The 21,940-nt window shown below is 47.9% G+C and overlaps 13 protein-coding genes across 13 annotated transcripts; 9 read left to right on the top strand and 4 right to left on the bottom strand.

The window, feature by feature from the left end:
• The first annotated feature begins 124 nt into the window (after positions 1 to 124).
• Positions 125 to 2,383, top strand: BABINDRAFT_161835 (uncharacterized protein). The gene has a single exon (XM_019129032.1). The coding sequence runs from the start codon at positions 621 to 623 to the stop codon at positions 2,304 to 2,306; it is 1,686 nt and encodes a 561-aa protein (XP_018984763.1). The 5' UTR covers positions 125 to 620; the 3' UTR covers positions 2,307 to 2,383.
• Positions 2,384 to 3,044: 661 nt separating this feature from the next.
• On the bottom strand, positions 3,045 to 3,488 carry BABINDRAFT_8367 (U6 snRNA complex subunit; the record flags this gene model as incomplete). Its single annotated transcript, XM_019132789.1, has 1 exon — positions 3,045 to 3,488. One exon carries the CDS (start codon positions 3,486 to 3,488, stop codon positions 3,045 to 3,047), a length of 444 nt encoding a protein of 147 aa, XP_018984762.1.
• Positions 3,489 to 4,359: 871 nt separating this feature from the next.
• Positions 4,360 to 5,880, top strand: BABINDRAFT_167292 (putative metalloreductase; the record flags this gene model as incomplete). The annotated part of the gene is made up of 1 exon (XM_019130503.1): positions 4,360 to 5,880. The coding sequence occupies one exon, from the start codon at positions 4,360 to 4,362 to the stop codon at positions 5,878 to 5,880; it is 1,521 nt and encodes a 506-aa protein (XP_018984761.1).
• A 310-nt stretch (positions 5,881 to 6,190) lies between these two features.
• BABINDRAFT_8365 (uncharacterized protein) lies at positions 6,191 to 6,931 on the top strand (the record flags this gene model as incomplete). The annotated part of the gene is made up of 1 exon (XM_019132788.1): positions 6,191 to 6,931. One exon carries the CDS (start codon positions 6,191 to 6,193, stop codon positions 6,929 to 6,931), a length of 741 nt encoding a protein of 246 aa, XP_018984760.1.
• An 856-nt stretch (positions 6,932 to 7,787) lies between these two features.
• On the top strand, positions 7,788 to 8,443 carry UBC8 (E2 ubiquitin-conjugating protein; the record flags this gene model as incomplete). Its single annotated transcript, XM_019130502.1, has 3 exons — positions 7,788 to 7,792; positions 7,837 to 7,875; positions 7,921 to 8,443. The coding sequence occupies 3 exons, from the start codon at positions 7,788 to 7,790 to the stop codon at positions 8,441 to 8,443; spliced, it is 567 nt and encodes a 188-aa protein (XP_018984759.1).
• A 1,243-nt stretch (positions 8,444 to 9,686) lies between these two features.
• BABINDRAFT_161830 (uncharacterized protein) lies at positions 9,687 to 10,173 on the bottom strand. The gene has a single exon (XM_019129031.1). It carries the CDS (start codon positions 9,957 to 9,959, stop codon positions 9,798 to 9,800), a length of 162 nt encoding a protein of 53 aa, XP_018984758.1. The 5' UTR covers positions 9,960 to 10,173; the 3' UTR covers positions 9,687 to 9,797.
• A 96-nt stretch (positions 10,174 to 10,269) lies between these two features.
• On the top strand, positions 10,270 to 10,613 carry BABINDRAFT_161829 (uncharacterized protein). The gene has a single exon (XM_019129030.1). It carries the CDS (start codon positions 10,292 to 10,294, stop codon positions 10,550 to 10,552), a length of 261 nt encoding a protein of 86 aa, XP_018984757.1. The 5' UTR covers positions 10,270 to 10,291; the 3' UTR covers positions 10,553 to 10,613.
• A 2,456-nt stretch (positions 10,614 to 13,069) lies between these two features.
• On the top strand, positions 13,070 to 13,786 carry ADAEC (Adaecp; the record flags this gene model as incomplete). The annotated part of the gene is made up of 1 exon (XM_019131299.1): positions 13,070 to 13,786. A coding segment is annotated over one exon (717 nt), but the record flags the coding sequence as incomplete, so codon positions are not given.
• A 399-nt stretch (positions 13,787 to 14,185) lies between these two features.
• BABINDRAFT_161828 (uncharacterized protein) lies at positions 14,186 to 14,625 on the top strand. Its single transcript, XM_019129029.1, has one exon. It carries the CDS (start codon positions 14,213 to 14,215, stop codon positions 14,495 to 14,497), a length of 285 nt encoding a protein of 94 aa, XP_018984755.1. The 5' UTR covers positions 14,186 to 14,212; the 3' UTR covers positions 14,498 to 14,625.
• Positions 14,626 to 15,965: 1,340 nt separating this feature from the next.
• BABINDRAFT_161827 (uncharacterized protein) lies at positions 15,966 to 16,520 on the top strand. Its single transcript, XM_019129028.1, has one exon. It carries the CDS (start codon positions 16,113 to 16,115, stop codon positions 16,311 to 16,313), a length of 201 nt encoding a protein of 66 aa, XP_018984754.1. The 5' UTR covers positions 15,966 to 16,112; the 3' UTR covers positions 16,314 to 16,520.
• A 50-nt stretch (positions 16,521 to 16,570) lies between these two features.
• On the top strand, positions 16,571 to 16,870 carry BABINDRAFT_161826 (uncharacterized protein). Its single transcript, XM_019129027.1, has one exon. It carries the CDS (start codon positions 16,613 to 16,615, stop codon positions 16,829 to 16,831), a length of 219 nt encoding a protein of 72 aa, XP_018984753.1. The 5' UTR covers positions 16,571 to 16,612; the 3' UTR covers positions 16,832 to 16,870.
• Positions 16,871 to 17,030: 160 nt separating this feature from the next.
• On the bottom strand, positions 17,031 to 18,289 carry BABINDRAFT_161824 (WD40 repeat domain-containing protein; the record flags this gene model as incomplete). Its single annotated transcript, XM_019129026.1, has 1 exon — positions 17,031 to 18,289. A coding segment is annotated over exon 1 (980 nt), but the record flags the coding sequence as incomplete, so codon positions are not given.
• Positions 18,290 to 19,705: 1,416 nt separating this feature from the next.
• Positions 19,706 to 21,935, bottom strand: BABINDRAFT_161823 (uncharacterized protein). The gene has a single exon (XM_019129025.1). It carries the CDS (start codon positions 21,870 to 21,872, stop codon positions 19,893 to 19,895), a length of 1,980 nt encoding a protein of 659 aa, XP_018984751.1. The 5' UTR covers positions 21,873 to 21,935; the 3' UTR covers positions 19,706 to 19,892.
• Positions 21,936 to 21,940: the final 5 nt, after the last annotated feature.

Here is a 21,940-nt window from a genome sequence, read left to right as displayed (position 1 = left end):
TTGCTTAGCTGTTCTCTTATGCCGCAACCGCCGCACCAAGCCCTCAGCTCTGTACTTGCAAGCCTCGCACTCCATAAATTATCAATCCCAACACCGGCTCTTCTCCACTTATCCTAGTCGCTAACACTCATGTTGCTCAAACACATATATTATGTACTGCTTATAGCACGGTGTTCTAGCTTTGAGCTATTCGGTATGTGTGATCTGGTCCGGCGAGGCTGAGGTATGGCATTGAAGGATTGTTTATTAAAGCCGCTGCTTGAGCATCCAGTGACGGTCTGCCATCCGGTACCAACTGATACTCACAGAAATGGCGATTTATTTCGTACCCGGGTGTTCTACTTCTATTGTTGAAATAACTTGTTTGCTTATTTACCACTTGACTATTCAGACCCTAGTGATGTTCATTTCACTCATTGGCGTCTACCTCAACCCCTCAACCATACTTGTGTCCTGGGAACCCTGTGCCTCAGAACACCTCTTATTTTCCTTCGGTTATTAACATTGTTTTAGCCCCCACCCCAAACTACTACTCCCCTGGTGATAAAGTCGAACTTCGCGTCAACAAAGTCGAATCCGATATCACCCAGTTGCCCTACGCCTACTATGACCTTGGCTTCATGTGCGGCCCTAGCGTGGATGTGCATGCGGTACCGCTCAGCCTCGGCGAAATCATCCGTGGTGACCGCATTTGGGGCTCGGACTACGCGCTCACGTTTGCGAAGGATATACCATGTGCGCGTCTCTGCGATAGCGTTGTGAAACGCGCCCACTTGGCACGTGCAGACACGCTTATCCGCCAGGGCTACGTCGCTGAATGGATCATCGACGATCTCCCGGGTGCTACTACATTTGTCAACGAGTTGAACAGCAAGTACTACGCCGCGGGCTTCCCACTAGGGTTCGTGGAAAACGACATCGCGTACATCCACAACCATGTGATGATGGTCATCCGGTGGCACGCTACGCGTGATGGCCGCAAAACCATTGTGGGCTTCGAGGTTTACCCGCGCAGTGTTTCTGACACGCAGTGCCCGGGAGCGCGCAAGGATTTCACAAACTTTCGCATTGACCCTGCGGCCGAAAGCGCGCTGATCCCCTTCACCTACTCGGTCTACTGGCGTGAGGAACGGGGAGTCAGGTGGGAAGACCGCTGGGAGCTTTACGAGCGGGACGAGACGCGTGGCGAGCACATCCACTGGCTCGCCCTCATCAACTCCTCTGTCTTGGTGTTCTTCTTATCCACCATTGTCGCAGTCGTTCTTCTTCGAACTTTGAACAAGGATATTAAAGGTGTGATCAATAGAGATATAGATAATAATGGAAAGGACAAGGAAACGGAGGACATGTCTGGATGGAGGCTCCTCTCTAATGACGTGTTTGTGCCTCCGACCCGCGCACTTGCGTTGACGATTCTCGGCGGGACCGGTGTCCAGCTTGTGTTCACCATTGCGGCGGTTTCTCTCCTCTGCGCAGCGGGGATCATCAACCACAATGTTCGCGGTAGCCTCATCTCGTGCATTGTGGGCTTGTTCGTGGCTGCGGGTTTTGCGGCGGGGTTTTCCGGCGTGCGACTCTACACAAATTTCGCCGACGCGCACGCGCACTGGCCGGCAGTCGCGATCTTGTGCGCGGGCACTCTCCCGCTCCTTGTCTTTGCCTTTTCCTTGCTCCTCAACTGCTTTATCTGGGCCAAGGGCGCCACCACCGCCTTGCCGTTTGGAACCATCATCGTTTTGGTGCTCCTCTTTGCGTTGCTTGAGATTCCGCTCTCCTTGCTCGGAGGGTACTTTGGAAGCCGTAGACAGTACCATCAAATGGCCACGCCTATTTATCTGATTCCACCCCAGCCATGGTTCACACGGTTCAGATATGCTGTGCCCATCTTTGGAGGCATTCCGTTTGGCGTAGTCTACGTTGAGTTAATGTATATCTTCAACTCGCTCTGGCTCGAGAAGACGTCGCAGTACTACATGTACGGTTTTCTCTTCGTAACGATCATCTTCTTGGTCGTGGTGGTTGTGGAGTCGGTGGTGGTGTCGCTATATATCTCGTTGGTGTACGAGGATCCCCGGTGGGCCTGGCGCTCCTTTGTTGTAGGGGGAAGTGTCGCGTGGTACATTTTTGCCTACGCGGTGTATTATTTCTTCAGCCATTTACTTGTTCGCGACTTTGTTTCGACCCTATTGTACTTTGGGTACGTGGGCTTGATTTGTGTGTTGATCGGGTTGGCCTGTGGGGCCGTGGGGTTGTTCAGCGGGATGACGTTTGTACGAAAGATCTACGGGGCGATTAAACAGAAGTAAAGGTTTTCCTTAATAGCCGAAGCGAAGGCTAATAACTAGTGTTTTCAAACGTACAGATTATTTATAGAATATAGAGGTATTTTCTGAAACTTGCGTAACGTGAGTGCTGTTCAGTGAGGAGGGGTTATCCCAAGCCGGCCTTGTTTTAGTGCTGATAGCCATTTACTTTAGTTTCCATTATATGAAATGCTTTAGTTTGATTGGTTTGGACGCACTCCGGGACCATAACCGTGATTTAGTCGTATAGCGACGGATCCTTACACTCGCTTATGACAATTTAAACTGTGTAGATGCAAAAAGCTATTAAAAAGAATTATAAATCAGTATGAGAAATAAATGTGTAACCACGAATTGTCTATTCGTTTACTCCAATCTTTTTTTTTGTCCTTTTAGAGATTATTTAGGGCTGTTTTAGTCAGTAACGATGGTTATACTTATGAATGGGCCAGGCTATCCAAATCCACACACATGCTTTGTAGCCCACGGACATTGTGATGAGAGTTGCATTGTCTCGCCATTATACATAGCTACACACCACGATACTCGCACTCTCCACCGATACCCTCACTCTTGCCTCCACTGAGCCATCTCCTACAATGCCCCTGAGGGCCTGCCAACCTATTTTTGTTTCATTAAAAAAGGATCAAAAGAAAATTACAAAGCCAAAAAATTATTACTCAATACAATGTCATTATATCATTGCGCCAGTTGCCCTAATGTACAAAATCGTTGCACGCGTTACTGGGTAGCGTTGTTGAAACCTCCACGGTTGTACCCACCGTTACCACCCTGGCCCCCTTGGTTCCCCTGACCGCGGCTCTGGTTCTGGTTCCGTCCGCCTTGATTGTTGTATCTTTTGTTACCTCTGAAGTTGCCTCTGTTGTTTCTGCCCTGGTTATGTCTGTTGAAGTTTCTCTGCTCCATGTTCTGGATGTTGGCCTCCTTGACTTGGTCCATGATTTCATCTGGCAATCTCAAATACTTGATATGGTTTCCCCTGACGTAGCACTCGGGAATCAGCAAGAATTGGTCGCCCCCAGCGCTGCTCTGGATGACGTCTCTCAACGTCAAGTTCATCCACGAATCACAGTTAATCAAGTGCCCGTTCAACGTTTCGCCACTCTTCAACTCCACCAACATCGGCTGGTTTTTCGCTGCAGTTAACAAGTATAATGGAAGCATGTGTGTATAGTGTTTGAACCTTCTAGCCTTACCGACAGTGTTCCATCGTGGTAAATTTGTATGCGTCGATGTTGGGCGTTATCTTGCACGTGTTTTGGCGGTACACGACCAAATAGAGATTACTCAATCCAAGACGCAATACTACACTGGCCGGTATTAGCCTCTACACCAAAATCACCAGTCGCTTGATATTGGGCTACACGTCTTTCCACGGGCCATATTTAAAGGGAAATAAGTATAACGGCAGAAAAGTTTACCTTTTTATGCAAACAGACTAGATAGGTGATTAAAAGATAAGTTCACAGGATGTGATCTATATTGGGCATCTTAAGTATAGAGCAAGCTCTTTAATTCTCTAAAATCTCCCGACGGTCAACCAACCCAAGCGTAGCAATTAAGTAACAATTTCCAGCGGAAATCCGTATATTAATCATATATCTATTGAATTATTGATAAAGCCATACAACGTAAACTAAAGCTACGCTAGCTTCCATATCACAGTGCACCATGTACACTCCCGATGAAGCGCAACCACAGAAACGCCTCATGACTGAACGATCTAATATCCTGTTATCATGAGATACACGCACATGAAGCTATGAATAGTTTTGAATTATGGTTCACCTTCAGTCTGGTAACCGACAGCCCCCTTTAACAAAACCCTTTGAATCAGTGGCCCCCTCCCCATCAGGCAATGCGCAATTAAAACACGTGAGCTTTGAAGCATCCACTACCATATCGAGACGCACCGGAGATCTTCGGCCGCATAGCGATTCGAAACACCAACCTTTCTGCTTGTCAAACCATACGAATTCACATTTACATACGGCTCTGAGTAAATCCTCAGACCAGTCTCATCCCTACTGCTGCGATGGTAGACTTGATCCCCCGCCATGGAGACCACCACACGGCAAACCTCAAATATGGTTATCTCACGCTCCTTCTCTCTCTCCTCCACACCGCAGCCATCCCGCTCTCGTCCTACCTCTACCGCAAAAGATGGCTCGTTACTGGCAAGGCAAACAACTCTCTTCGCTTCTACAGCAATATCCCGCTAACTGTCAAGGTTGGGGCCTGGATCGTGGTAGTGGTCGCCCTTTGCACGTACAAAGTATCGGCGGAGACGTTCACCACAAACGTCAAACGTGCGGGACGAATCGCGTACGTGCTCATTCCGTTTGACATTCTCCTCGCATTGAAGCCATCGCCGCTTGCAAACTATCTAGAGCTAGTTGCGCTCCACAAATGGGTGTCGCGCGTGATTGTGGGCTTGTCGCTCGCCCACGGCGTGGGGTTTCTCGGCGTCTGGATCGCGCGCGGTGACGGCCAAATCCTCAAGGTGTTTGAGTTTTTGAACCTCTTGGGGGTGCTCAACTTTCTCCTCTTTGGTACCTTGTTGGTAATTTCTGTCCGCTACTTCCGCGACAGGCTCTATCCCTGGTTTTTCGTGGTCCATCAGGTGACCGTATGGTCGACCGTGGTGCTCATTACCTTCCACGCCAGACCGGGCGTCCTCTGGTACTCTCTCATCTGCACCGCCTTATTGCTCTTACAGGTGTATCTCAAAATCTACTACACCAAAGACATCTTGTTCCAGGAAGATAACTTTGTCTCCGCTGAGGGCTCCCTGTTGGTGGTGGTGGCTCTTCCCCGCTCCAAGCTCTCCTATTCCGCGGAAATCCAGCCGGCATCGCACTTGCGGATCAACAGGCATACAAAGTATAACTACAAGACCTGGATCTTGCCATCCCACCCGTACACCGTCGCCACCTACGACGACACGGCAGCGTCTTTGATCGTAAAGAAGACGCATTTCCAACTACAGCCCAACGTGACGTACTCACTCTTTGGTCCTCCCTTCAAGTCTTCCATGGCCTTTGAGCAGGAAACCATCGCCAGCTTGTCGCATGTCATCATCGTCTGCGGGGGCTCGGGTATCTCTTACGGGTTGCCCATTCTTAGCCGCTTGCAGAAGATCAGACAGGATGCCTCGCACACACAGTCCAACGAGAATCTCATGCGGCAGTTGAAGTTGGTGTGGTGTGTGCGCAACAAGGCCGATATTTTTGTCTTGGACCACTTGAAGGTTTCCGGCCGGGTTGAGGTTTACGTCACGTCGGGCGTTGACACTTCCAAAGATGGTGGGAATGACATTGAGATGGAATCATTGGATGAAAGCACTTCCAATCCGTTCGCAGACCCAAAAAGAGGCTACACGGTTTCCTATGGGAGACCAAACCTTCCGACCTTGGTAGGCGACTTCAACCAGACCTTAACCGATAGTAGCAACAGGTGGATCATCGCTTGCGGACCCCAGGGGTTGGTGGACGACTGCCGAGGCGTATCTAAAAAGTTTGGCATCAACTTCAACCAGGAAGTGTACAGAATGTAACAACTTATTGCTCGATGTATTTATTTCGCTACGTTTTGTAGACCCAGAGAATTTTACCCCGGCCTGTTCTTCTACTTAGCACATTAGGCTATACCGAAGCTTCTAGGAGATTTTTTTTCTTTAAAATTTGCCCCGACCTTTAGACAAGATTATAATAAGCTCACCCTTTTTTTTGTAGCTCCTCGCACTCTGCACTAATCTTCGCCTACGCGCGCCAATTTTCGTCGCGCAAAAAAATCGAAGCGCGAACCATAAAACAACAGTGATCAAATCACTCAACACACTCACCGCTATCAGCACAACCCACCACATGTCCGATTACAAAAGAGCCAAAATCCTGAGGACATCCTCGCAATCTTCCCTCGACTTTGTGCCCGCTATCAACGACGACTTGTTGAAGCTCCACCCATCGTCCATCGTCAGTGGAAACTCTAATGAGAATGGGCTCGTGAACATTTCCTTGAAGAAGGTGACGGCAGTAAACTTGACCAAAAACTATAACCACCTCCTAGAGCTTGTCAATAGCGCCGCGAGTGACACCCGCACGGCCGCGGAGGCCATCATATTGGACGAGCGTCCCGCGCTCCATTCCCAGCTCGCGGCGGAGTTGCGCGAGGCGGTCGCGTACGAGGCCCTGTCCATAAAGCAGTTGCAGGCGACTCTTGCGGAAACCAGTGATACCGATGCTTTGTTAAAGGAGTTGTCTGGCGAGTTTGAAATGGACTTTGCGGCGTTAAAGCAAAGAGATCCAGCTGTGGATGAGATCTACGAGAAGTGTGGCCAGTTGGTCTACTTGCAAGAAGCGGCCTATAGAGATGTTTCTGGAGAGGTAAAGTTGAAAGTGGTGGTCTCAGAAAAGCCTGCTGACTGGGATGAGAAGAACAAGGCTAGGTTGGAGAGATTGCGAGAGGAAAAGCAAACAGCGCTGATTCAAGTGGCACCTGAGGCAGCCCCTGAAGCCCTGGAGACAGAGCAGACAAAGCCAGAGATGATGGAGGTGGATATCAGTGAAGTGGCAATTCCACAATTGCCAGAGGTGGAAAAAGAGTGAGAGATACAGACGTGGTTGTTTCCGTGATTGGATCGAATGTGGACTGATACAACAATGTAATATAGAGATCTGTAAAGTCAGATTTTTGTAGAGATGTGTTTATATATAAAAGCAATGGGCGAAAAAAGACGCTTAGGTGAGCCTACTCATATAACAGTGCCTCATCTAATTAAAGGTGCCGGGTAAATCTATGCCTATATAATGTGCCATCTAATTAAAAGGACAGACTTATGCCTCAAGATCAAGGGGGCGCGGTTGTTAAAATCGGAGTTTAAGCATAACAAAAGGAGGCATTGGTACTGCTTCTCACACTATAGTACAAGCTGAACTGAAGCTTTAAATGGGGGCATCCATATCGGCGATTGAGGAATTGTCACGGTGGTGAATTCATGGTCGTTTACTGGCTATAATAAAAAATGATAGATAACTTTCTGGTATGGGCTTCGCCATTGAATACGAATTCTGATAAGCACGTACTCTAGAGTTAGACGGCTTAGATATATTCAGGCCTGCGCAGTCCTCGTTGGATACGATAGAAACCACGACGAAGCAACCCTCTAATGATCCGCATCTTGGACTACTTAGTATTGCTTCGAACCTATTTCAAAACCTTATACCGGACGTATGACATATTATTTATACGGTTAAACCTAGTTTGAGTGGACGTTGGTTAAGCTTGTTTGCTAGCCGCACTTTACGTCATCGAATTACCGATCGTGTGCGCGCCAACGGAGATTGCGCGCCTGCACTTCCCCTCAGGGGATATATAAACGTAGGGAGTGACATGATAAGACAACGCCACCCAACAAACCCCCCCTTCAAACACCAAACAAGCTACAACCACAAATAATTCGCAATGAGGTAAGTACCCTACTAGCCCATCCCAATCGCTACTAACAGCCTAGCTCGCCAAAACGCCGGATCGAATCAGACGTCATGAAATTGTGAGTACCCTCTCCCTATTGTCTATGCCTAGTACTAACGTCCAGATTGATGAGTGACTACGAGGTGAACTTGGTTAACGACAGCATGCAGGAGTTCTACGTCAACTTCCCCGGGCCTAAGGACACGCCGTTCGAGGGCGGTTCCTGGAAGGTGCGGGTCGAGTTGCCGGATCAATATCCATACAAGTCGCCGTCGATCGGTTTCACAAACAAGATTTTCCACCCAAACATCGATGAGACGTCAGGGTCTGTCTGTTTAGATGTGATAAACCAGACATGGTCGCCGATGTTTGATATTTTCAACGTTTTCGAGACATTTTTGCCCCAGTTGTTGATCTACCCCAACGCGGCTGATCCTTTGAACGGCGACGCCTCTGTTTTGTTCAATAAGGATATTCAAGCGTATAATGAGAAGGTCAAGGACTATGTGAAGAAGTACGCTACCAACGTGTCGATGGATGAAGAGGAAGACAACGCCGACGACGATGGCGAATTGAGCGACGTGGGAAGTTTTGATTCCGATGAAGACATGGAAGATGATGAGGTGGCTGGCCACTTGGATATGTAATATCAGTGTTGAATATATCGCTATGATTTATTACAATGTTATGGACGTGAACTAGAAAGAATGGCCTGTGTAAGGCAAAAGCACTGGGAATTTTGTCGAAAGAGCAAATGTTTTTGATAGTGAGTTATAAATTGGGAGCGTGAAGTGGAGAGGAGCTTTTTCCGGTAGTAAGGTTACTCGAATGGACAGGAAGAATTCTTTGTTGTAAGCTTACCGCATAGAATAAGTTTGAAAACTTTGATATCAATGTCCCATTAAAAAGTCAACGCTTGGATGCCATCTGGACGACAGCTCTAGTCACAAGATGCTCCACCATATGGTACCTCCTTTAACAACTCTGACTGAGGGTAGTGTTTCTGGGGCCCTGTGGGTATCAGGGAGTCTTAGAGCGTATTATATTAATGTTGACATATAAAGTGCTCGAGGCCTGCCAGTCTGGTGATTTTCCAAATGTTTCTCTCCAGATCTCAAACTCCCCGGGTATAGCCAACAGTCTGAGCGAAACATTGATATTTGTTTCAAGATATTTCTAGAGTAGAAATCAAAGGCTCACTACCTGTAGTTTTAGTTTTTAAATCATTATATTCTTTGCCGGGTGCTTTCTCCTCGCTGTATATCTCAGCGTGGCTGATTAGTGTAACGTACTCTACGGCAAACATTCATTTTTCTACCTATCAGTCACATGGGTGTTGTAAACTGATAGCCTATACCTCTTGCCTGTAAATTTCACCTCCCCGCTTTCTTGAACATCGGAATTATTCGGCTACTCTACCCCGCAAAGAAAGCTGACCTGAGCTCAAATTCTGCAGCGTTGAAAATTGCAACGGATTGAATGTATTTTAGGCTGGTTATCTCACCTTAGAGACGTCGTATCTGAGACTAAACTAATCCAGAGGAGAAACAAGAATGCATCTTAAACCCCATGCTGCATAAACGATGAACAAAGCTTTGTTCATGAGTTATGAATTGCAGCGTTCCTCCATATTCCGAAGGGTGCCGTATAGCCGACTCTTCGCCACTTAGCCCAGAAAGGAAGTTTTTTTTTTTCAGGGTAAACCGGTTACAAAAACAGTCCTGTTTACCAGTATTCAGCTATTAGATACACACATGTTCAAACTTTGACATACAGCGCGATGTTATAATCTGATCAAAGTGAAAGAATCTAGGCCTGCATACCCACCACTAAAAATTCCGTAGTTAACGCCGAATGTTAGGCTCGGCCCCCGACGGCAATACCAGTGAATGTCCATGAAAAATCACGCTGTTTGTGGGTGAAGTAATGACGGCAGTCCATTCAGTTGCCCTCAATCCTATATATCCTGCCCCTATCTTGATCATTGTGGCGTACAAGGTTTTAGAAACCAAGAGACCGAATCCTTGCTGGCCATAACCTCCAAATAGGCACCTTCTTCCAGAAGGCCTTCGTGCTATTTTGCATGTTCCGTTTCATTGTTATATCCGGGATCGACATACCTCCACTGCCGTAGCATCCATGGATGTATCGTATATTGTTCATGCAAGCGTTGGGTGTGTCACTAAGCTATGCATATAAAACGTGGGAGGGTTTTTGGTGGTGCTGTTGGAGGCAGGACACCGGCAGATTAGTGAGTATTTGCCTCCGTGTGCCTTGCCAGGGGAAGAGGCACACCCTGTCAATCCCTAGGACAATACCCTAAAGGAGTGCCCGGCCGGTGTTACACTCGTTCCAGCGTGAAACAAATCAAGTTGGCAGATGTCTTGTAAATCACACACGTTGGAAGGCGATTCACATTCCGAATTATGCCCGGTCTGTAATCTCCGGACATCTTGTAATAACTCCTTATGCCCAACTTTCGAGTTCACTAGTGTATGTTTCATTCCTTAACCGTACACGTAAGTGATATCCGTATCCTCCCTGGTATTGCATCTGCACAAAGGCTGACGGCCGGAAATAATGAAATTCCTGGTAAGGAGGAGTTCGTTCTATCGAATAAATATGGCATAGTCACGGATTCAATGCAGATTCACGGCATTCGAACTTTCTATACAGCTTCGTTCCAAACATACGGAATATGCGTACAATGGCAACCTATTGCTATAATTTTTCATCCTGCCCTCGGTACCCTATAATCCACCGTGCTATGTGAGATTGAAAGAAGTTTAGAGAAATATATCGATATATATGTGTTCGTACTTTGGCGATAGTTAGTTTAGAAATGCGGAAAATTTCAATTAATGGACACAAGCACGTGCTTATATATGTATATATGAATATGTTTGTACCTGATATACAAGTCACGTGATGTTACATTTCCGTGAGATATGGAAGGCCCAACAACCTAGGCCCGAAAACATCACACATGCATAGCTACGTATGTTTTACGGCGGCTTATTTCTATCAACTATATTAACAAACATCGTTGGACTCTCAAACAGGTGCGTGATCTCACGGTGCGTTGACTTGTCTCACAGCCCCATATGGAATGCATATGCATGTATGCAATACACGTATACTCCCCTACATATGCATGATGTCACACGGGTGTATACAAGACATCCGGATACAATAAGAAGCTAACCGGGACAACCTGGTTGAAGAAACGGCTCTCAGTGTTGATGTCAAATTTGCGTAGAATTTCTTTTGGTATATGCTCAGTATTCGATAGTTTTGGCACAATTAGCACGCTATTGAAAATAAAGTTCTGTGCGGAGATTAAAATAGCCACGTGAAACAATCTCCAGAGTCATACCTTAGCCTGACTCTGAAACGGCATGTGATTCTATGAATCCCAACAACTTGCCCTCTTTTCTGCAACTTTGACCATTACAAAGTTATACGGACCTCCCGGATGCTTCCTCCACCATGCCGATACTCCTGCCGAAGACTGCAGCATTTATGGTTAGCTCTGGAAGAGCACGGTACAGCATTGTCTCGAAGTAGATTGCACTAAATGATTTGTAGCGCAGCCTTTTGTTGGTTGGGGTAGGCCGATAGAGCGAATCTCTCTTTCCATGCATAAAGAACTTCTACAAGCATATACATGCCCAACAATCTATCTTATAAACGGTGCTACCTCGGCCCATGGACCTGCGGAGCGAAATACGTCAACAAGGGGTATGAAGCTTCTATAGCCCGATGCTCCGTTTATTCTAACATTCCACTAGCGTGGGCTAGGTCTGGCATCGAGTTGCCGAAGACTTCCGAGAATTTTCAGTAATAGCCCAACACAAGCCACATGGTCTATAGCAAGGAAAAACGAGTATAGTTCATTTTGAATAGGAGTAAGATTTCCGTTTTTATTTTTCTCTGGCAGGCATTCTATGCATTATTGATGAGAGGAACCGGTATTTGACCAGGCTGTAGTGTGGCGGCTAGAAACAACCAGAATCCTCGAAGCCTCCATGTTTACCACCATGCACGGTTAGGTCGTTCGTAATTGTACTGCATACGTATCGGTTAATCCCTCCATTTACTCGACGGTCATTCTACATACCTTTTTCGTATTAGCGCCTAATCATGCAGCATGCTGAATTCCACGTAGAGGCAGCCTGCATCCAGGAATATCTAGACGATGGAGGTCATTTTGACGATGCTAATTGAGCGGCATCTCCCTTGTATTAGGACGTTAACAATGCATGTTCTATGACACCTGCGGACTATATGTCCGTTAAATTCCTCGTTAAGTCCACATCTACTGCACTCACCCATACTGACATGCTTCGTAGGTTAGACCCATACGGCCCACAGCCGTGAACTCCGCCACGCGAGGTCGAACTGGAGGGGGAGCTTTGACCGGCGCCACTCGCTGCTTTTTAATCATACACAGAGCAGAAACAAGCCTCTTTATTGCTCCCACAATGCCAACCATCTTTAGGGCCGAGTCAGCTTTAGAACAAGGAACGGTTGGTGGGAAACGGGTGCTGACGTAAGTAGACGTGGAGAAACAACAGGGACGGCCATATGCAGGTATTTCTCTGACATACGGCACGCATGAAGAAAAGTCTAGAACGTCGATACGTGAGGGGAGTAAATAAGGGGAGGCTCAGCTCTGCAGCCTCGTAATCCCACATGAACTGTGGGGAGATACAACGGAGGAAGGTTTCGATCGAATGGCTGGACACAACGGCAATTAATTCCTTCATGCATCAGCTCTCTTTCTAAGTCACACATTCCACCATAGTATCCCTGGGGATACTGTTAGTATATGACATGTGAGTTCGTCATGAGCTTGAACTTTAAACGGCCCGTGCATGCGACGCACTGCTGCTGTAAGCGTCGGGTTCCAAACCTGTATATTCCTGCAGTCCCAAGCGTACAATTTCACTTAGGACGGGTGTGGCCTCACCCTGGTTAGGGATAGAGTGCATATGCATATCCTGCACTATCCCTCATTTCACCTACACATAATACCCTACCCGTGCCAATTTCGGAACGGTCTAGAAGGGTTAAGGTTGAATGGGGTGACTTAATATTTAAACCAACCCACATCCTCCCGTTCCGTCTTGCTCCACCTTGACCAACTACACTACGATACACTGAGCTTTAGCCTGAGACGTCACATTCATCCGTGCCTGCGATACCGTCCATCTTACTATTACAGAGAGAGTATCCCGTTTCTAGCTCCAGAATTACCACTTTCAAATACCATGCCATACGTTAAGGAATCCACCAAGTGGCACGCATACCAGTTTTGCGACCCCTTCGCTGCCGGCAGCTTCATCGTGTGCAACAAGATCACCAAAATATTTTGCCAGCCGGACTGCGACCAGCATCCGATCACTAATTTGAAGTCGGAGATTAAGTTCACGAGTACGCCCATGGAGGCTCGCAATATGGGCTACGAGGCTTGCCAGTACTGCAACCCGGACAATTTGCCGTCGACTGATGTTGAGTTGTTGATCAAAGTGGTGGGAATCATTAACCTGTCTATTGGTTTTGTCGCACCGTTGATATGCGAGAACGAGGAGGATAATAACTCACAAATCATCCAGAACATCCACAAGGATACTGAACTTCCAACCAAGAGACGGTCGTCTGTACCGCTCATCAATGACGATGGCTCTGTCAAGAGCTTTGACTCCGCTTTATCGAAAAATGATTCCGACCATTACAAGTTGGTGGACTTGGCGTGTCGCCATTTGGCTCTTGCCGCTGCCAATAACGTGTTTGGCAAGGAAGAGGATCCTACCTCGCCTTCGGACTCCAAGAGAAGAAGAAGAGGCGGTGTGCTTGGATTCAAGGAGTTGGCCGCCAAGTCCAAGTTGTCGGCCTGGCACTTTCACCGAGTGTTCAAGTCGGTGACGAACTTGACTCCGAAGGCGTACGGTGACAAGTGCTGGGACTACTTGAAGAGCTACCAGGAGAACATTGCCAGTGGTGGCGATGGGTCCAACCTTGCCTTGCCTGCCCCGGCGCCCGCTCCAAAGGCGCCCGTTTCCAGAAAGAGAAGCGTTGCCGCGGGCGGGGCCTCCAAGAAGAGAAAGCAGTCCAAGGCGGTAGCTCCGGAGGCGGAGTTGTTGAACATCCAGCAGGTGTCGGAAGGCACGCACAACTTGTCTGCTGTGAGGCCGGAGTATGCATTTCCATCGAGAATGCCTTCGACCATGAACATTTCTGAGGCCTACCAGCCGCTTTTCATGGAGAACGGCATTGCCACACCTTCGAGTTCGGAACAGTTTGACCTCAATCTCAACTGCTTGCCCATGACAACGCCTGTGGCGGCCTTTGACTCGTTCACCCAGTCACCCATGGACGATTTGTTTGAGGCCTCCGAGTTTTTTAACGAGCAGATGTTCTACACCACTAGCGCTGCCGGTTTCAGTGCCCATACCCGCAGCGAGTCGGCGCCAGAGCTTGCGTTGAATTTTTCCTTGTTTGATCCTTCCTCTGCCATGATGAGTCTCGACCCAGTGGCTGAGACCGCCAACTACGAGGCTTTATACTCTGACACGGCACTCGACAATGTCAGCTTGCACGAGACGTTGGCGCACATGCCTCAGACCGCGCATATGCACCCGGAGTTGACACGGTTAAACACTGAGTTGCGCGTGGTGAGTAACTATAATATGCCATAACTTTCATCTATACATGCCTTGGCCGCTAGAGCTGGGCCTACATTTTCAGGGGGTTGTTTGTTTTCTTTCGTTTCATTCGTTTTTTCTTTTGGTGTCTGTTTATAGTAAGCTATCATTTCTTATGTTTGAATTCAGTCGTAGAATACTTTTGTAATGGCCCACACCGCTTGTTTAAGGCTTGTTTTCCGTGACAGGCCACTGGGATTTGCCCTTGTTTGTGCCGTCAGAAACCATGTGTATATCAATGTATTGATCGGTGGTGCGAACTATGGGCATAGACGTATAAGTACTTACTGACTTCTCAGAGTTGGAATGATTGATTGTCGAACTTGGAATGTCTCCACTTTACGCCAGTATCCGTTACGATGGAAATCCCTGCTACGTTGGAAATCTCTTTGTTACTTTGAAAATCCTTCCGGGTACTGCACACCCCATTTTTGGAAAGGAAATTTTGTTTGATGGCACGACTCGGCTGATCTTTTAAATACCCAGTCAAGTGCCTTGGTAAAACCGAAGCGGCACTGGCACTATGCCTCACAGTGAGAGCTCAGCACGCCACTGTGAAACACGCGTGAAATATAGCCTTAGGCCTAGCTAGCGGTGGTGTAAGCAAGATAGCTTAGCACATGCCTGGATTAACCCCTCAGTTGGGGCTTACGAAAGCTCCGGATTAATTAGCGACATGGCCTTATAACCTCGTATGTTGGCCAGGCCGCATGAGTTTAACAGTGAACGGCGGTCGGTATACCGTGCGGAAATAGCGACCAGGGCCTTCGAGGATACGTACAGGAGTTGAAAGTATTAATCCTATTGCACGAGTGTCTCCCTTTATTTTATTTTTTCCTGTTGCCTTTTGTAGCTTCCTCTATGACGCACGGTGGCGATCACCTACCGTCCAGAGTCTACAAGTTGTACTACAGCCCAAGCTAGAGGGGCCTTAGAGATCGGCACTCACCGGAGTTCCGTTCGCCGTTAGCTTTGTGCAGCATAGCGATCTCTCGTATCATTGGGCCTCGGTGCATCTCTGACATGTCATTAAGGCTGGTCACGAGTGGAGCCGCCATAAGCTACTCAAGGTTCAAGGTCTGTTTGTCCTTCTACTAATTACGTGTACGGAGAAACGCATGACGTCTAGCTACGGTTTGAGCGCACAGCCAACCTTAATTAGGGGGCAGAGGGGGGAGGAGCCCCCTGATAACTGGAGTACTAACGATTCAGAATTTCTCACACTGCAGCCGAATCTGGGGCGATTAATGGGGTTTAAGCCGGTTGGGCTAATACGGGGAATCGGAGTATGCGCAGCGTGTAACTTCACATATGCGGTTATGTCACTATGCAACTTGCCATTCAGGTAATCTTAAGCCTGGACTGAAGTTCATTGCAAAGAATTCATACCTAAGCCTTCTATGGGGAAGAAAACACCTGGAGAGCATTGACACGCTGATGGTAATATGCTTTCTGGTCACGTACGTATACAGAGGGCATACCCATACTCTGTAATCCTTGGTGATTTCCGAACCTAGCCCTCTCAATTCAAGAGAGATCTGTCCGGACAGACTGCAGATCAAACTGGAAGAATCCCTACAGTTTTGTCCCAAACCAGCGCTTACGACCCATGACTTTCGGTACCGTTACATCAGTGACAGAACAGTCCCCTCATCCGTCTTGGATTCGACTATGCTGTTTAATTGGCTCATGTCATAAGTTAAGGACTACACTTTCCGTTTGTGTACGCCCCGTAGAGAGATTAGCGGTGGTGCATGCGTATCGAAATTATCGCCACTCGAACCCAGACATGGTCAAGGGTTATCGGTAGCAGCTGGGTATGACACTCAGAGACGATGAATGCTAAACAGCTGTATAAAAATTAAGAAGGTCAGCAGGACCAAAAAGTTTAGAAACATTGGCCTTATTATTTTAATCCGGAACGTTACTTACACAGACAGTTGGTTAGGCTTGATCTCTCCTGAGTATCCTGGGTATACCAACACCTACCTTTAATGGTACGATTTTGTTCTCCAGTTTTTTCGGCTGTGAATTACTGAAAGCGGATTCCAACTCCTTGGAAAATTAGTGATTTGCGTTGCATCGACTAACGTATGATTAAGGTGTGGAATGACGTCGGCATGGCTATATGCAGAACCTGCCACATGCCTGGCTAAGTATATGGTAATGTTACAGGACCTGAAACAATTAGTTGGACGCACCATTATATCGAAGCAAAGCTTAGATGAAGCTAGGGTTGCGGAAGCATTCTCGGTGATGGTATTCTTGCTTTGCGGTTATGGGCCTAACCGATATTTTCTTCTAATCCTCGGAGCTTGTAAAAATTGAAAGGTTGGCTGGAAGTTATAAATCAGGGATTGGTAGGGTGATTGCGCTGCAGAAATAATTCCCACCCCTGCATTTCCGGATATTGTCACACCAGCTAAAACAGCTCGTAAATCAGAGATTGGCGAGGGATAAATTGGCTGCATGTCTGAGTTGGCCCACCCTTCCGTACAATCTAAAACATGATGACATTAAATAAGGAGTGGTATTGCACGTGAAAAGCCTCACTTCCAAGGTCTAGATTCTAGGTCCCTGTTAGGAGCAGCTTTCATACAAGCTCTATTCTAATACGTACGGGGGCTTATCGGACTCCTTAGGCAAGGGATTTGGCCCGTATCCAAGCCCCATGAAGAAGTTCTGCAAGAAGATACCAAAGATGATGGCGCCAATGATCCCCAAGGAGAATTTAAGCTGACTAGGCCCCGAGGCAACGCTGGCAGCCAACCCCGCGGGCAATTTCACCACACTAATTGTGTTGGCAGCGGAGGTGCTGGCCAAGTACTGACCGGAAGGCGAAAAAACCACCTTGGTGATGGCAAAAGCATGCACAGTTTTGAAAAGATGGATAGTTCGTAAAGTGGTGACATCCAACAAAAACACGGAAGAGTCGCTCCCCGAAAAGGCAACCAACCCTTCATCAAGGGAAACCGCCATCGAGGTCAAGCCTCTGACCTTTTTGGACACCACCAACCGCCTCAAGACGGACTCTTGGGGAATGGAAATCTGGAACAACAACACGCCACCATTGTTTTTGGCCGAGGCACCCACGAGAAGCATCTCGTCATCTATGAATCTGACCTTGGTCAACGAATCCTTGCCGAAATTTTCGAGTTTGAAAGTTGGCTTCCCGATGGAAGCTGCCACGATTGTAAGGGTTTTGCTGGTGACAATCGCCACACTTTTTCCGTCGGGCCCAAAGCTAATGTCTTTGACATCACTCTCCGCCTTGTATTCATATGTCTTGGTGAACCCCCTTTCAGTGCTCTTCAAAAAGGTCACGATTCCTGACTCGTCTGACATACAGATCGCGGCGTACACGCCGTCCAGAGACACCACGGTGTGTTTCTGGTACTCACTGGAGTCCTTGCTTTCAGATACCTGAAGCGCCAGGCCAAATACCCACTGATCCTTTGTGTAGCTGTACATTCTCACGTGCTTATTTTCGCCCCGGGTAATGCTTTTGGACGACTGGTTGACCCCCAAGAGCACCGTGTCTCCACCGGCCGCCAAGCTCATCGCGGAGTCCTCCTCGTCAGAGAGCTTCACTTCGCTCTGCACCTTCAATGGCTCGTCAGCCGAAAAGTCAATCGTCACAGCGGAGAGCTTGTTGGGAATTCCATGGGCGCCCTCGCCACCACCGCCGGCCACCGCAAGCATAGCGTCCGAGATAAAGCCAGCGCCGTAGATCGGATAGCCCACATCCAAGGTGCGTGATTCGAATTTCATAATATATCGACGTGTTCTAAGAATGTATGGGTGTGTAGATTAGTATGCGAAGGGCTGTCAAGAAGAGATTAAAATTTTCCGGTCCTTATCAGTTAGCTGCCGCACAAACAGTTGGTTAGCACGTGACAGCCCTTAATGGCGCACTGTCTCGGCAGAGGTTCAGCCGTTGCCGAGAGCACCGCCACCACTAACGACTCGGGTCCGTGTACGGGGGGGGCGAAAACGGTACGGCCTTGAAATTACTGGTTTGCCCAAAAGCCACTTTACCCAATCCATGAGTAAGAATGTAGTGAGACGGCTGAAAGCCACAAAAAAGGACAAAACGTTAAACGCATGGAGAACACTTAGAACGAACATCTGCCCTTTGCGCTCCATCCTTGGTAAGAAAAAAAGACTGTCCTGTGTCACCATGTGGACCGGAACCATTATATTCCCTTTTGTCCCGCCTATTGTGTTCTAGGGACTGGTTCGATCTACGATTATGCAATGATGCACGTGATAATATTTGGATAGGCTGGGAGAGTATGTCTCAAAAGGAGTTGTGGGGAATAGAGAGGAGTCCTCCAAATACCGCTTCCCTTACCAAAATAGCATTCCCCTTCTGCACCATTCTGGGGTCTCTCCGTGCGATTTTCAGTTATGGTTGAGTTCGTAAATGCCACTCCGGGGCCTTTCGGACTTCTGCAGTCATATCACTGTGCAGCTGCATTCCAACTTTCAGAGGTCTATGACGTACCTTCACGTCGCGCCCGCTGAGACTTGCCTACACACGTCATAGTGACAATCTGCGACTCGAAAAACCTTATGTCTCCAAGGCAAGTCGAGTCTGCTTAACAATAATCCTCCGGGTCTGTGGCGGCCCCATGAGGTCATCGAGAAAGTGTGTTTCGCCATCCTGATAGCCTCTGGCACTGATTCGGTAAATGATCCGAGGTTATAGGACTCCCCTGCCAATAAGACTAATGAAAATAACTATTGACTTGGTCCCATAAGAATTTCTCCAGCGGACCTCCACGCAGCAAATGTACTGGGAGTTTCGGCTTTTCTTTGTGCAAGGGTCTTGTTTACCGACCTTCACTAAGTACACTCCCAAGCACCTAAGCCACTTGGTCTGTCTATGCCCAACCATTCTCGACCCCGTCACTGGGGATAAAGGTGTGACGCAGGCTTTGTTGAAACTTAGGGTTTGACTCTTCTCTGAAATATCCCACTCGGACCTGAACTGTAATGCTGCATGCATATGTTTGCTCTTGCCCTGCACAAACGCACTGTCTATCGTTATTGTTTTCGTGCGCATCTTCTGCGTCTTATCTCCAGAACCCGGATGTACTATCTGACATATATCAACTAAATGGAATGTCAGTATGTCATTTTGCAAGAGGCTACAACACACAAGGAGCTATACTAAGACTATGACCGAGGTGGCTGGAGCGGAATATAAGTGATATAGATGGGATAAAAAGCGATAGAAATTTATGAGCTAGTATTTATTATCCAGATCTATCTTGCAAGTGGGTTATATCCATAGAATTCTAAATAAAAACATCTGTGCTGGGGGGAATAAAATCTCCAAAGTAAATCACCAGTGAAGTCATTACTGAGAAATCACATGTTGGCGTTATCTAGACCAGTCTTGCGGCCCTTTCAAATGGTGTCTAATTTCCTGCTCGTCGTATTCACTAGCATGCTGGTTGTTTACCGGATCCGCCGCCGGATAGATATCCTCGTCAAGCTGGTTCAGCTCCAAGTCCTGGAGTTCAGTTTCACTTTCTGGCCAACGTGGAGTAACCACATATCGTCTTATGATTTCCTCATTGTCATTCTCCACAATGATCTCATTTCCTACCTTATAGGCGGTCAAGACCTGCTTGTCAATATTGATCCACTTCAGACGGTTGTTCCGCTCATCCACATTCACATCGTGGTGGGGAGCGCTGTCTTCAATGTGGAGGAGCCGTCTCAACGTATTTAAAATCGTAGGCGCTGCTTCTTCCTGGATGTAGAACTCGTCAATAACCTCACCGTTTCGGTCCTCTACTACCACGGAATTGCCCTGGACATAGATGTTCTCCGGTCTGCGGATGTGACCTTCATCGTCGTACAAAAGCTTTACCGCCTCACCCACTGGAATTAGCTGCAGGGCCCTGAAGGGATCGTTCCTGCTCGAGCGCTGTTGTCGGTTAACTCTCTCAACACCGCTGGCCGTAACCGTTGGGGTGGTGGTGCCGCTTGGAGATTCCAGCTGCGGGTTTTTGACGGCAAACCTCATGTGCTTGACATTGTCCTTGAGGGTCATCACCGTCACTGACGAACCGTGGACTATCACGGAGCACACAACCAAGAAGGTCACTACCGGCCAGATCACCCTCATTAGGTAGGCATGGGGGTTGTCGGGAATCTCAGCGGTCGGGGTCTCCTCGGAGGTGTATGGCTTTTCCAAGGCTGATAAAGCAATCATCGAGCAAAAGAGACCGCCCACACCGATGGGACCGAAATGGCCGCAGAAAAAGGCCTCCTTCCAGCTGCGCAAGTCGGGTGTAATCGGCTTGATAGCCAAAAATATAGGAATCCGCTTTAGAAAGATCGCCACAAGACCAAGCAACACCAATCTCCAGCACTCGAGCCCAAGCTCGGCGTTGTTGAAGTCTGTCCAGGGAATGGAGGCCCCGAAGTACATAAAGTAGCCCATATTGAGCAAAAGGTCCACAATGTTGGACAAATTCGACTCCTCCGTCTTGCGTGCGAACCACCCGTCCCACGCAAAGGCAGCACCCGCAGCAAAGGCCACTAACAAGTCATCGACGCCCAATATGGAGCCAAAGCCGGTGCACATAAGCGACAACAAGATGTAGAACACGAGGAACGACTCTCGGTCAATCAAGTTCTTCTTTTCGCAGAACTTGATCAACTGTCTTCCTCCATATCCAATAAGTACCCCGAGGATGACCCCGAACACACACTCGTACAATACAGCCACGCAGAACCAGTTTTTGATAATCTCTCCCGTGTGGCCGTAGCGCAACACCAACTGGGACGCGAGAAGCACAAACGGAAAGGCCATCCCGTCGTTAGCCCCAGATTCAGCCGAGAGCAAGTTTCTCAAGTGTGCTGGAACTCTCTGGCCAAATTTCCCCTTTCCGACAATGGCAGCGGCCAAAACGGGATCGGTGGCAGTGATACAGCCACTGATGAGCAAAGCATCGGCAAAGTTCAAGCGGGCAAAGAGCACCCAGATAAAAAGTGCCATGATCAACCACCCGAACGTCATGCCAAAGAATAAGCAGAGCATGACAGAGAGGCAGTGCTTCTTCATGTACTTTTTGGGCAATTCGACGGATACGGCAAAAATCTGGATGATCAACACTATCCGCGACACCTCCTGGGTGATGTAGTTGAAATTTCCCCAACCGGTCGGAGAAAACCAGTTGAGTGAATGGGGGCCAACAATGATGCCTGCTAGTGTGGAAGCGGTGGCTTCACCGATAAAGAGTTTCTCCTTGAGGAAGAGCGAGAACGTAGCAAAGAGGGTGGTGCAAACGCCGATTATTGCATAAGCAACATGCACCTTGTCAACTTCCAACTGATCCCACACTGTCATGCTGCAAGAGGGGTGTAATCGGCTTAAGTCTTGGTATATGCTGGCTTTTTTTTTTTTTTTTTTGGTCT

The sequence above is a fragment of the Babjeviella inositovora genome, assembly GCF_001661335.1.
Source record: "Babjeviella inositovora NRRL Y-12698 unplaced genomic scaffold BABINscaffold_7, whole genome shotgun sequence".
Taxonomy (NCBI): Eukaryota; Fungi; Ascomycota; class Pichiomycetes; order Serinales; genus Babjeviella; species Babjeviella inositovora.
Note: the sequence above shows the minus strand (reverse complement) of the source record. Positions and strands in the feature narration are given on the sequence as shown.

Excerpts from the sequence above, each read along its gene's own strand:
- BABINDRAFT_161829 (XM_019129030.1), top strand. The coding sequence starts at position 10,292 with ATGTTTCATTCCTTAACCGTACACGTAAGTGATATCCGTATCCTCCCT.
- BABINDRAFT_161835 (XM_019129032.1), top strand. The coding sequence starts at position 621 with ATGTGCGGCCCTAGCGTGGATGTGCATGCGGTACCGCTCAGCCTCGGC.
- BABINDRAFT_161828 (XM_019129029.1), top strand. The coding sequence starts at position 14,213 with ATGTTCTACACCACTAGCGCTGCCGGTTTCAGTGCCCATACCCGCAGC.
- BABINDRAFT_161823 (XM_019129025.1), bottom strand. The coding sequence starts at position 21,872 with ATGACAGTGTGGGATCAGTTGGAAGTTGACAAGGTGCATGTTGCTTAT.
- BABINDRAFT_161830 (XM_019129031.1), bottom strand. The coding sequence starts at position 9,959 with ATGAACAATATACGATACATCCATGGATGCTACGGCAGTGGAGGTATG.
- BABINDRAFT_161827 (XM_019129028.1), top strand. The coding sequence starts at position 16,113 with ATGACTTTCGGTACCGTTACATCAGTGACAGAACAGTCCCCTCATCCG.
- BABINDRAFT_161826 (XM_019129027.1), top strand. The coding sequence starts at position 16,613 with ATGACGTCGGCATGGCTATATGCAGAACCTGCCACATGCCTGGCTAAG.